Here is a 14169-nt window from a genome sequence, read left to right on the forward strand (position 1 = left end):
CCTCCGCCTGGGTGGGAGCACTGAAGCGCCGCTGAAGCCTGCCTCTCCCTGACAGGCTTCCAAAGTTTTAGGGACAGACCGTAAGCATCTCTTTGGAAATTTCCATTCAGCCTGAGCAGGCTGTAGGTGGAGGAGGAGTACCGCCTCACGGGAGCTTTACTGTGCTGGGTTGGTGATAGGTTGCAAGCTGCTGAGGAGCCTACAGAAGGCAGGTTTGAGAGCTACCTGCTAAAATGAAGAGAAGTGGGCTTTGCTGTGCTTCAGATAACGCTGGGGCCAGGATGGCAGTTTGAGTGGAGAGCTGAAGTAGAAAAAACAAAATCTGAAAAACTGAAAAAGAGAGAGAGAAATAAAATGCAAGAAAAGACAAATGATGCACAGTGCAGTTGCTCACCACCCGCTGACCGATGCCCGAGCAGTGATCAGCCCCTCCCAGCCAACTCCCCCAGTTTATATACTGAGCATGACATCCTATGGTATGGAATATCCCTTTGGCTGGTTCAGGTCAGCTCTCCTGGCCATGCTCCCTCCCAGCTTCTTGTGCACCTGCTGGCAGAGCATGGGAAATTGAAAAATCCTTAACTTAGGGTAAGTGCTACTTAGCAACAACCAAAACATCAGTGTGTTACCAACATTATTCTCACACTAAATCCAAAACACAGCACTGTACCAGCTACTAGGAAGAAAATTAACTCTGTCCCAACAAAATCCAGGACAGAAGGGTAAAAATTCAAAACAGAAATACCTTTTATGTTTCTTATAAACTTTATATTGAAACACAGAAAGTTATGTTTGATATATATTCCCTGAATAGCTCTAGTCTATTCTAACAAAATAGTAGCTTGTACACATAATCTTTTGATATTAAATATGGACTTATCCCACATACATACCATAGGCTAAGTACCAGTTCAGTGGCGTACACTGGTGGGAGAGAACACAGAGCAAATATTTGTGATGTAAAATACAGCGTAAGTAATCTTCATGTATTTTTAGCTGGCCAGCTTCCTACACACATTATGATGACCCCAGTGAAAATGTTCTATAGATAAATAAAAGTATGATATTTTAAAAGACTATTTAAAGATAGGTTTAATGGGGTTTGTAATTACTAGAATGCGTAATTGCTAACAGCTTATTACAGTTTATGCTATTTCTCACTCGCTCATGGTAGACTCTCACATGTTATCAAACTATCTCTAGCATAGCATCAAAAGGAAGCACATGAAACCTTTTTACTGTTGAGAATGTAAAAATAAAAGAATGACAATGTGGCTGCTGTGGAAGAAAAGTAAGTGTGTACTGGCTTTATCCATGCATAAAGATCACTAACAGGTATAGCAATTTAAAGATGGTTTTACAAGCTACACCCAAGGCTAAAATGATACCTGTATCATAAAACAGTCAATGTATCAAGTTTATTCACATGTTTTTCAGCAGATAAACCAGATTCAGATGGCATGTGTGGTGGTTTTCTTATGAACACATATATTTTGCCTCAGGGTAATATAATTTTTTTTCTGATAGCTAATCATTATTATGCAGTTGAAAATGGGCTACTCCATTATTTGCTTAATGACTTTTCAAAACATCAGAGGAGTGCATCAGTTGAAAATATAATCATAGAATCATCAAATCACAGAATAGTTTGGGTTGAAAGGGACCTTCAGAGATCATCTGGTCCAACCCCCCTGCCATGGGCAGGGACACCTTCCTCTTGATCAAGTTGCTCGAAGCCCCGTCCAACCTGGCCTTGAACACTGCCAGGGAGAGTTCCCAGAACACTTTCCTTATGCCCAATCTAAACCTACCCTCTTTCAGTTTAAAGCTGTTGCCCCTTTTCCTGTCACTACAAGCCTGGGTAAAAAGTCTCTCTCCATCTTTCTTATAAGCACCTTTTATATACTGAAAGGCAGCTATAAGATTTCCCCAGAGCCTTCTCTTCTCCAGGCTGAACAACCCAAACTGTCTCAGCCTGTCCTCACAGGAGAGGTGTTCCAGCCTTCCCAAATGGGGGGCCCCCATTCTTGAGTTCCTCCTCTAGATCCACTTTAACAGGTCCACATCTGTCTTGTACTGGGGCCCCAGAGCTGGATGCAGCACTCCAGGTGGGGTCTCACAGAGGGAGCAGAGGGGGAGAATCACCTCCCTTGACCTGCTGTTCACACTTCTTGTTATGCGGCCCCAGATACAGTTGGCTTTCTGGTCTGCAAGCGCACATTGCCGGGTCATGTCCAGCTTTTTATCCATCAGTATCAGTTTACATCAGCTGAGAATGTAAAGAAATGTATTGCTACCCAATAGTGGGAGCTTTGATAAAGCTATTATTAACTTCAGAAAATACTGCTGCTTATAAGTTAAAGGAAAATGAGAATGAATATTTGATTCTAACTAATCGACAATGTAATATACTACATAATATAGCAAAGCATATTACATAAAAGTTTAATTTGTTCTTCAATTTTGAGTAATAACAGGTTTTGGTAACTTTTTCTCCACTTGTCAACTGAATTTCAGAATCTCACCAGCCTTAAATATATAGAAAAGTTGAGACATACCTCAGTACCTGGGGCTCAGGGAGCAGGGAGGAGGTAGAGGAGTCAGGAATGAAGAAGTGAAGAGCCTGGGATAAGGGGGGGGGGGGGGGGGGGGAGGTGTTGTGTTAATTGTCTTTGTTTCTTGGTATCCACATCTATTTTAATTGGCAATAAATTAAATTAATTCACTGAGCCAAGTCCGTTTACCATGATGGTAATTGTGAAGTGATCTCCCCATGTTTATCTTAACCTATGAGCTTTTTCATCCTATTTTCTCACCATGCCCTGTTGAGGAGGGGAGTGAGAGAGCATCTGGGTGGGCATCTGACTGCAGTCCAAGGTCAACCCACCACGACTTCACTGGGCTTCAGAGCAGAGCCTATTTAAAACTTCTTTCCTGTCTGAAAGCAGAGTTGTCCCAAGGCTCCTCAGCAACATAGGCAACATTTACCTTTGGTATCAAAAAGGTGAGGAGGCCCAGGGCCATGCTGCATCTGTCACAGAGAAGACAGATGTAAAGGCAGAATTAGGGTGCCTGAAAAGGGGAAAGGAAGGTTTCTGGGCCTGCAAATCCCTCTGCAAAATTGGGAGGAGGAGTGCAAAAAACAGCAGTGGGAAAAAACGGGAAGAGAGTGAGCCTCAGCCTTAGCAGTATCAGCAGCTTCACACCCCCCACCTCTCCCCTTGGCAGCAGCAGCCACCCAGGGCTGCCAGGCTCTGACACGTGCACCACTGGCAGCGATGCCACCGACTATTTTATACATTCCACTAAATGTTCAAACCACTATTTTCTCAGGGACATCTGTGGTGCTGTACATCACTAAATTGGCACATCAACAGCAAATAAATGAAAGTTTTGAAATTATATTTGGTTTGTATATCCTTCCTAGCACTTATCATAGGCCTTACTTCAGCAAACTCCTACCGCTTAAATCTTTAGAGTTTGCTCTATCCACCACTTGTTTGCAGATGCCAGTTCTCTGAACTGCTAGATCCTTGAGGTAGTAACCATGTGTGTACATTATAATTTTAGTATCTTTAGTTCAACGAGTGTCTTATCCTGATTGGAGATTTTGGGTGAAATGGTAATATGTAATTTAAGTGCAGTACAATGATTTTAAGCCACATGTCCCCCGGGTGTGTGAGACCCATAGTTATGCAACCTAGATCCCACTTAATGTGGGATGTTTACTGTTAGATAGGTATCATTGAAGTCTTAAGACAATACTCAAGAACTTGTATGAAATCTAGGCCATGAAAATTTGGGCTTAAGCATGTAAGAAAAATACTACACCAAATCTTGGAGATACATCTGTGCTTCACTCAGGTCTCTGCTCTATGAAAACATTTAACTATGCTCATAAAGCATGAAAGTGGAGTCAATAGGACAGTTCACATATTTGAACAAAACCATATGCTTAACCCACTGTTTGGAGCAGAGCCTTAAATTGCAGGCCCTTGTATTATTAAGTTTGTCTCTATGCAATTATTTTATCCCCATTAATTTATTTCTGCATATTTAGGGCAAGAGTTTTAGTTATGGAAATTAGGTACTCTTGGCTACATTATTTCATGGTGCATACAGACTAATTCAACTAACGATTGTAAGGCTACCACAGTTTTATGTTTGGAGTACCACATGCAGGGCAAAACCTCTCAACTCTGATCCATCCTGTGGGTTGCATGCAAGCTTCTCAAGAAACCACAACCATCCTCCCTCCTTGCAGCAATCATTTTTGAAGCCTTCTCAAAGTTCTCTTTTCTGTACATGCCATTCATTACTAACTCTTGCAGGAATGGTTCACTTGTGACTCCACAGGTAAAGCCTAATGGTCAGATCACAGATACTGCTATTTCCTTTTAGAGCACTGATCACAGGACATTTAATTTTCACTGGGCAACTACTAAACCTAAGATGATGGGAATCTGCTTTTAAGCACCACCATGCATAAGAGGACAGTTCAGCCTGTCAAAACAAACCCCACCAAGTCATTCTACCAAAGCTGTACACTACATCAAAACTGCTGGTGCATATCCCCTCGCCCCCAGTATTCAGGATTCTTTCTTAAAAAAAATGCCTTTTTTGCAGAGTAACTTAGGGAGAACTGAAAGCAGAACCATCAATTAGCAAACATTTGCAGAAAATGAGATGTATCTGAAAGGAGGAGAAAGAGGAATCATGTGGCTCCCTTTATCTGCACAACTTTCCCTCAAACTTCTCCATTTCACATTTCAGAAATCATTGTTGCTTTCCTTCATAGTAAAGGACAAGGTTTCCCCTTTGTGACCTTTAGGGTGAAGGTAATTCTGTACTAACTGTAGTCATACATAACTGTATAATTAGCTAATTATAATTAAATAACTAATAATTATGCAATATATTATCCTGTTCATAAAAATGCCAATGACTGACAATTTTACATGCATTTTTTTCTTACATGTTCTACATCTTTCCTTTTCCTAAACAATGTTAACTACTAAAGAGGTTATTAGACTTTCTCAAGAGTCCCTGTAGAGTTCTGAGCAGAAATAAGATTGTCATGTCACTGAAAGTGTTAGTACCTTCTCACATGGGATGTCATCATCATCTAGGACATCAGTCTTTTAACATGTTATAATTATTTGTTAATTTTGATAGTGAACAGTGAGATATACATGGTAAACCGTGGGAGAATAATAAAGCAGTTGTCCTGGGATTATACCTCAACAAAGCAGCAGTTGTGTAACATTGTTTAAAGATCGTTATATAAAGTATGACCACTTTGCTACTAGCATTTGATTTGTATCAATAAATGAGACACAGGTGAAGTGGCAGAAGTGCAAGTGGTTCTTTTGTTTATACATAAAATTACATAAGGTTATTTACGTAAAGTCTTTAAACATCTATACAATTCTAACCATTTATACATGAGAAAGGCACCACGCTGCCCAAATGAGGTTACATTAGTTATTACCCATAAGTATACTTTGTTGCAAGTTTCTTCATGTTACTGTTCTCCAAATATGACATTGTAAGGGGATAGGAAGGAGAAAGTCCTCCAGTGTGCACAGGCTTAGACACCAGAGCCACGTGGTGTCATTGTAGTAGAGGGAGGACGGGCTAAGTGTAATATGAATAGCTGGTCTTCTGCAGCAGTTAATTAGGAAAATGACTACAGGCTGCTTGAAAAAAGATTCTCTGTAGCTATAATTTATAATGAGGTTACAAGGAAGATACTCTTCATTCCCTCCCTTTCAGTCCTACTCACAATCTGAATTAGAGCAAAATGCCTGTATTTTTAATAAGGGTTGAGCTTTGCTGCTCTACTAGTCTGAAACTTCATTAGTACTGTGCACACCTACTGAAACTGCAGTTACAAACCTGCATTTAAGCTTTGTATTTATATCTATATATATACTATTAGAAGAAAAGCAAAGTTTGAAATGGTAGCCAATGGTTTGAATGTATGGCTTTTCTCCTCCCTGAACTAACTACAGCCAGAAGAGAGTGAGGGGATGACTCATTACAAGTATTCTCCCCAGAGAGGCAGTAGAGAGTGTGAATAAACATGATTTCCAAAACAAATCCAGTTACTGTTTATTAGCCCAGCCCAGCACACCACCACCACAGGGCGACGGGGTGGACAGCAGAGCAAGGCTGAAGAGGGCTCTCAGAGTAGGCAGATTACTGTTGACTACCTTTTGTGAACGGGCCCCCTCTTTCAACAGAGGCACCTGGCACCAAAACAGAACAGTTAACTCCAACCCTTTTCCTGCACTACTACCCCCAGTGTTTGAAAAATTTTGTAACTGAAAATAGCAAACTCTGACACCTCCCAATCAAGTACTTTCCTTATTTTCCAGTGTTGAAATCTTTGAATCTGCCACCTTGCAGCTTCAGTATTAGATGGCAGTCAAAATTCTGGGTGTAGAAAAAACAGTGAAAAGCTTTGGCATTTGAGGTTGTTACTCTGTGATCCTCAATGGATTTGACAGTACACGATGCACACATGTTAATATATTCAGAGATGTCAGGCTTCTAAATTTTTGCAACTTTTTCAGTAATTTCAGTTGAAGGAATTGTCTAAACGAAATAAAGTACATTTTCACCCCTGCAGTAATACTGTTTACATTCATTTGCAAACAGTAACACTAACTACCCAGTTAGACAACCTAATTTAGCAGTACAGGTCTTAGAACTGCTTGATCTTATTTTATTGTTCACAGAACATACCTGTCTCCCCCCCCACCCCCACCCCATAACCACAGGTGTAAGGGTAGCAGCTATTCTTAATACCAGCAGTAGTTTTGTTGTACCATAAAAGCCTGCGTTAGACTTTATCCTAAAGCCAGGAAGTTAACCTTCACTGAGCTTTATACTGGAGCAGCTAGACTAGAAAGAGTAGCCAAACTGCCTGAACTGTGCATCCTCACCCCTGGAGATCCTGTGACTGACTAGAAGGCAGGCATCCATTAACATGCAGAAAAGTCACTATACAGTATTGTTCCTCCTTGTAGAAAAAAATAAATAAATCTCATTTTGCATATTTTTGATTACCCTCTCTCTCCTTCCTCCCTTAACCACGCTAAAACTTTTGATTCTCTCTGATGATTGTCACTTGAGTAGAAATACTCTTTTAGAAACATTGGTAGCATGGATTATTTGTATCCTCCTCAGTCTAACAAAATACTAAAATAAGTAAAATTTTAAGCACAGAAAAGGTCAAATCTGTTACCATTAAATCATGCAACCACCAGCATGATAATCTTTTGAAATATCTCAATTTCTCTTTATGTAGTTATACAAATATCAGTGTTTATCCTATTGCTTTTTCAAAGTAAAGACATTCTTGTTCACTCCAAAAGTCCACCTTCTAAGGACAATTTTTTCTGACACACTGAAATAGTAAACCAGCATGTGTATCATTTCCTTTACCGTCTTCCTAAAGGAATGAAGTTTACCAAGTTGCACTGCAACAACTCCTTGATAGATGAGTTTATTGAAACAATTTTTAAAAGCAGGTATTTCTGAACATACTCCAATCTCAATAGTTCAGAAAAACAATTGTTCAGTGTCCAAATGAAATGTGCATGTTACAAATAGTACATTTTAAATATACTCATTTATAGCACATGACATGAGCATAAAATACAATGATTTCTATGTTACTCAGTATGCCAATTTATTGCTACAGTTCCCCAAAAAAGTAGGGCACACCTGGAAATAGCTCTTAACCCAAGGCTATTACAGCTCTTCCGTGCCTTGGACCCCAAGATCAAGTCACTAGTGTTCCAATGTAAATCACCAGATTTTTAAAGTGTTTTCTTTTGAATTTACATTTAAATTAAATGCTTTTTTAGCAAGACTATTCTTAGATGGTATTTAGTGGGAAGTGTAACATTTGAATATTTACTACAACATAAATACTTCACATCATAGCATATACAATTTTCTTCACCTTCATTTTGCTTGACCTCTTTAGCCATACCAATCAGAAGAAACAGGTTCCATGGATGAAGTTACAAAAAAAACCCCCAAACTCCAAAACCAAACAGTGAATTTAACCAACTTGCACAAGGAACAAGGCTCCAGAGTTCATGGGTAAACTATTACTCCCACAAAATGAGAGGTGTTTGGGGCTTTGGAAATGCTGTCATGTATACTTGTGCAGTAATCACAAGTTCTCACGGTATGTCTGCATTAAAAAAAAAAAAAAAGAAATTAAGCATTGATTTGGGTCTTCCTTTCTGTTTTGTTTCTAAGAACAGTCTTGAGAGTTCCATATTCCAAATGCTGCTTTTTAAAGGTCAGGTCCCATCTGAAAGTGTCTTTACTCTTTAGCTTAAATGATTTTCACATATTTGAATGTTTTGCCAGCCCTTTTGACCAATAATATGATCATTTTATTGTCAAAATAAGTAGTTTTTTAGCAAATGAAAAGCTTATTCCAACAGTACAAGATCTCTATATCCAGTGTGAAAGCAACATGGTGGTATAAATATATGCATACACTGTATTACACATAATATATTATACACATTCCAGTTAACCATGGAACAATTAACAGGAGTAGATGACTACTAATCATGGGTACAAAGTATTTTTGTAAACAAGACTGAGAAACTTTAAGGAAAATCTGATTTCTGAAAAGATGACAATCTTGGGATTCCATTTTTGTTTTCAAAGTCAATTTTTTTTTTTTTTTTAAGGATGCTGTATATAAGAATGCACTTTGTATTAAAACAAAGACCAATACTTTACAGTTTAAGAAACTTTACATATGTACATAAATTACACATCAGGAATGGTTTTAAAGCTCAAAATGAGTTGTCGGAAAAGTCTATTTTCCTTCTATTAAAATCTTTAACTCTTTTACATTGTGATCATTTGCAACTGTCACAGCATGATCCAGTGCTCGGATACTTGCTAGAAGCTTTATGATCTGCTTTATGTGCTCCCTAAAAGAGAGGAAGGAGAATTCAATACAGGAATGGAACAATCATGTACAAGTATTAATATTTCAACATTATGAATCCATACAGGAAATCTGTTTCAGATAACTTCACATCTCCTCCACTTGCTTAGTCTGATAAAGTAAGTTGGTTATCAGCTTTGAACTGAAGTTGAAAAATTTATTTTGGGAGTAGGAATTAATCACACAATGTGCTTTAATACTAGATGCAGTATAATCTCAAGAGGTGTCTTGGATTACTTATGGTACTGTGCAATGAGTCACAGCTCTCTTGGTAACTAATGTTTAAGCCAAAAAAAAAAAAAATATCAAGGCAGCAAGTACATTTTAATGCATGCCTTAAAAAGGTAGGAAGCTTGCCACCAGTGAACTGCATTACAATTCAGGTCAATCTAGGAAGCTTAGAGTGAATAAACTGCTAGGAGGACTGTACTTCTTTGACTGTCAAGAACACTTTTGGTATCTTGCTAGGAAAATGGATGTGAAATTTAGACCAGTCTCTCAAAAAATACTAGAAGTTCAAAATTAATCTTAAAAACAAACCCAGCTGATCTGTGAAAAAGCATCCAACATTTGGAAAACTAGCACCAACAGACATAGGTGAAGATACACTTCCCTCTTGGCAAAAATTAATGCATTTTTGTTTCAAACAACTGTACTAGGTTTTATATGAAAATACATGACATTCTTCAGTTATAAGAAGTAGCTTTTATGCTATTTCTACTATTTCCAAAAGTGACTTTAAAGACAGAGAAGTGTTTCATAACCAACATGGTAACTGGAAAAAAAATTGATACCAGAAAAAAAAAAACCTAACCTCTTAACCAAGATTTTTCTGCTACAGTTTAAGGGAAATGTGTGTGTCTATGTTTCAGTGCTATGCATAAGATCAAAAAGGGAGAAGGATCTAATCCCCTGGAGAGCCTCAATAATTGAAGAGTAACTCAACAATGGCTCAAGCCAGTTCAACTATCAAGAATGACTAATGTAGGTAGTAAGGGGGTTCGTCTTTCAAAGTTTCAGGTTTGCTGAAACAACAGACCTATTGACCTTGAAACCTCTCCTCCTCATGCAACAGCACAGGAATAAAGAATCTTCCAGTCTTGTTATATTCCTGCATATCAGTGCAACAATTTGGTTTTTAAGTTTACCATTGATTAAAACAATACACCCATAGCATTTCAGGTTACTTGGCCAGCAGTAACTTTTATGCATCTAATTTGAACTTTTAATTATGCTGGTCGCCAGATACAAGTAAAATGACTCTTCAATCTAGGGGAAAACAGGTTCATCTAGTTGGTTGTGTAAATGAAGTCAGAACTTTATACAACAGCACAGTTTGAAATTTAGAAATCATTATGCAGGAATTGGCAACAGGCTCAGAAGGTGGAACAGTCCAAAACCAGTAGCTACAAAATTTGCCAGATTCAGTGACACTAAGCAGTAGTGCAAAATATATTATGAATGTTTAAAGATTTCCAGCAGTTGCTGTTTTCAGACACCTTAAAAATCTCCCCATCTACCATAACATAACATGTTTAAAGTTTGAATTCAAAGAAGTTTCAAAAGACATGCAGCAGTATGGAGATACTTACCCATGTTTGCAAGCATCAGCAAAATAACACAAAGCACAAAAATTGCAACTGCATTAACTCAAAACAAGTTACCTCGCATTTCTTTTCTCTACATCAGAGCAGCCAATGCTGTTTCTATAAATTGTATCAGCCAGATGAACAAGGTATCTACAGAAGTTTTCTAGCTGAGGAATAGTCTTGTCTCCTTTTAGATTAGCAAACCACTGTTTAGGAAAGCAAGCAATTACCTAGGAATTAACATAACAGGAACATAATTAACATAACAGGAAAAAGAAAGCTTTTTTAATTTGTTACATTGTGTTTAACTATCTAACATGATTTGTGAAGTCTGCCAGGTAAGATTGCAGAGACAAGGCCCAACTGAGTGAAACAATGAGAAACCCACCAAACAAAAAATAAATCCCAAATTCAAGAAGTAAACCACTGAAACAGACACTATACCTAACCTATCTAGAGGTATGAGCCAGAGAAGGTTCCTTCTTTAGTTTGTGTATTTACAAGGAAAAAAAAAAATAAAATAAAAAAAAAATCTATTTTTCACTGACATTACAACTTTGAGATATCAAAGCCAAGATTTCATAGGTAACCAAGTTTTAACTACACTCCTCCTTCAGTTGATAATTGTGAATTGCAAGTGATTTTAAACACTGTTTGATTTTACTTACACTTTGAGCTTTCTTAATGCTGTCCTCTCCACACTCAGAGTTTTGAAAAGCCATAAGAATATATCTATTTAGCAGACCATCTATTGACAGTTCCTGGAGGGTTTTGTTTGAAAGGATTCCATACCACTGAAGAAAGTTTCCTAATAACTGAAAATACAACACAGGGAAAGTAAGTATTTGAAAATGCAGTGAAACCAGGAAGTCGATCAAACACTATCGAGCTTCTTCAAATGCAACAGCATGGCCAAGGTAAGCAATGGAAATATGCCTTTTGTAAGCTTCAAAACTCAGAATCCATAAAGTGCCAGCCTAGAGTGTTACAGATTCTCATATAACAACCATCACCACCTCAACTTTGCTCATGGTCTGCACAAGAAATCAGAAAAAAAGAATAAAAGTTTTAAGCCATCTTGTCTCAAAATCTGATGTCAATGTCAAGCCAAGTGAGGCCTAGCATATGCCATATGGGGGCAAATTCACAGCCCCCTTGTCAATGAAATCCCCAACTACGCTGCCAGCATACCCTTATTTCCAAGGCCTGGTGACACAAGAGACACAGGCAGTGTCACGGGGGAGTGCTGGCTAAGCCAACTGTACAGCTGTTATTCCCCGCTGGCGTATGGCCTGTGGGGAACTGCTGCCAGCCTTGTACAAATGAATGCAGCCAGCAGTTTACTGTTGAGGCAGACCATCAGGAAACAGTAAACGAGCACTTGCCTTCCAGCTTCTATTTCTGCTCATCTGTGATGCTATAACTGACTTGCTAGCGCAAGAGAGCTGTATTTTTAATGCTTCCCTAAAATAAAACTGGTAACAGCGTGCATACTTCTAAACTGCCCAGGCTCTGATAGATGTTGCCAGAAACAGGCAATTTCATTCTTAAAAGAGACACAAGCCCTAAATAAGAGATCTGTTTCACTTTTAACAGCATTTTAATAAATGAGCTTTGTGCTTTTTTTGCTCTAGACAGCATTTAAGAAGTTGACTTTTATTTGAGTGAAAGAATTCAGTGCCAAGTATTTTAAATGAAGCGACTGCAAACCTACTCAGAATACAGTCTCCCTCACTGCTGCAAATTAAATAGAAAATTCCAGATAAGAGTTCTGTTTGCATGATCATGGAGATCAGTAGTTTAATCAACATTGGTCTCATACTCTACTTTCCTGTTTAGTTGAGAGTTAATTTTCTTCACAGCCTTTTACTGGAAAACTACAACAGTCATAGCTTCTTACAGACCTTTGCAAACTTTGTATCGCACATTCCACACACAGACTTTTTCTTTCACACTCTATCATTTCAGTTAAACTAAGATTACAAATGCTCTTATACTTTACAAATAGCAGTGAGCTTTTCAAAAGGGGCCAAGTTATTTTCATGAAGATTCTCACACTATATATATATAAAAAAAAAAATCTCTCTCATTCCCACATAAATGAAATTAAAAGCAGCATATTTTATTCTGACAAGCACAATGACATAAAAAAAATGGGTTGAGTATGCTAAGTAAACCCACAACATACAAGTTAAAATGATGGTGCTTTCACTTGGCAATCTTTTGAAGAGGGCACAGTGCATTATCAAAGACTAAGAATACTAATTTAGAGTTCTTTCGAGTAAAGTTAAAGCAATTTCCGTTTACCATTTTCCACAAATTTGAAGAGGATTTTATTGCTACACTGTCTAGACCAAAGATTTACCAGATGTATTTACTGACTTACCTTAACAGAGGACCAAAACTGACGTTGGAAAAACAAATAGGGGCCAGAGTTCTTGTTTTCTAAGATGCTGGAAAGTAAGAGATTTCTTTAATGAGCAACCAAGACCATCTCTGTCTGGAGTTTGCTGGCTTCCTCCTTCCCACACAGTTCATTTCTATAAATATTCCCTTCTACCCTGCTTGTCTTTGCTAATCCTCACAGCATGATAACAAAAGATCTCCTGTATCCAGCCAGTGAACCATACTGGGAAAAAACCCCTGTTAACTACAGACAGAAAACACTGACTTGCTAATAAAGGTCAAACAATATAGTTAAAAGCAAACTTACTTTTTTGGATATAAGGGCATGAATACATCATCATCTAGTGTTCTCCTCATTCTTAGCAACAATGCCTTTAAAAGCATCTGAAACAGATAATTTTTTTTTTAACGTGTCCAAAGCACTGCTTAGTAGTTAACCAATCAGAAATTGATTTTCAAAGCCATAAAAAACATTTGTGACCATAACCTAACAGTAAAAGGCACACATACTTAATCACACATATAAATAAAGTCTTAGAGAAGCCTATAATAATTAACAGAGCTGAAATTTGATGCTTTCAATAAAAACTGAAGGCAATAGAATTACTTTATGGTTAAACTTGGCTACACAGTTAGCTTCTGTGAAGTCAGGGCTTTTATAGTTTTTAATCTTCTGCTAACTTCCCCATACACATGCACTTTTGCCTATCTCCTATTATACTAAAGGCAATACATATATTGCATTAGCTACAGCACCTGAACTCATGACATCAGTTCTTGTATTCATAAATCAAATTTCAAGGCAACACATTTGAAAAGGTTACAAAGATCTAAAAAAAAAAAAAAAAAAAAAAGCCTGACTATTTGTAGCTGATCCTTAAAGCAAAACTGCAGACCAACAAGTCAGTACATTTGGTATCTCTTTAGTATCTATTTTGGGGACACTTTACCGAGGTCCTCCTCCTAATTTATCACTGTACTGGACTTTCCATAACTAGGCTGCAGAGCATCAAATAACTGCAAAATTCTATCTTGTTCCCCACTAAGCATGCTCTGTTCTCCAACATACTTGTCCTGGTTTCAGTTGGGACAGAGCTGCTTTTTTCTTAGTAGCTAGAATAGTGCTCTGTTCTGGATTCAGTATGGGATTTGACACAAGAAGAATGTTGATAATACAGTGAT

The 14169-nt window shown here is 37.9% G+C and overlaps 1 protein-coding gene across 2 annotated transcripts in view; it reads right to left on the reverse strand.

Moving 5' to 3' along the window:
- Positions 1–7497: 7497 nt before the first annotated feature.
- The window catches only part of PAXBP1 (PAX3 and PAX7 binding protein 1), a 28562-nt gene continuing 21890 nt past the window's right edge, over positions 7498–14169 (reverse strand). For both annotated transcript variants that reach the window (XM_074858216.1, XM_074858215.1), the window contains exons 14-18: positions 13295–13371; positions 12968–13034; positions 11250–11396; positions 10657–10811; positions 7498–8975 (exon numbers count right to left, since the gene is read on the reverse strand). In XM_074858216.1, the coding sequence (XP_074714317.1) occupies positions 8858–8975; positions 10657–10811; positions 11250–11396; positions 12968–13034; positions 13295–13371 (564 nt within the window). In that variant the 3' untranslated portion in view covers positions 7498–8857. The remainder of the gene's footprint in view (positions 8976–10656; positions 10812–11249; positions 11397–12967; positions 13035–13294; positions 13372–14169) is intronic.

This window comes from Strix uralensis, chromosome 2 (assembly GCF_047716275.1).
Source record: "Strix uralensis isolate ZFMK-TIS-50842 chromosome 2, bStrUra1, whole genome shotgun sequence".
NCBI lineage: Eukaryota > Metazoa > Chordata > Aves > Strigiformes > Strigidae > Strix > Strix uralensis.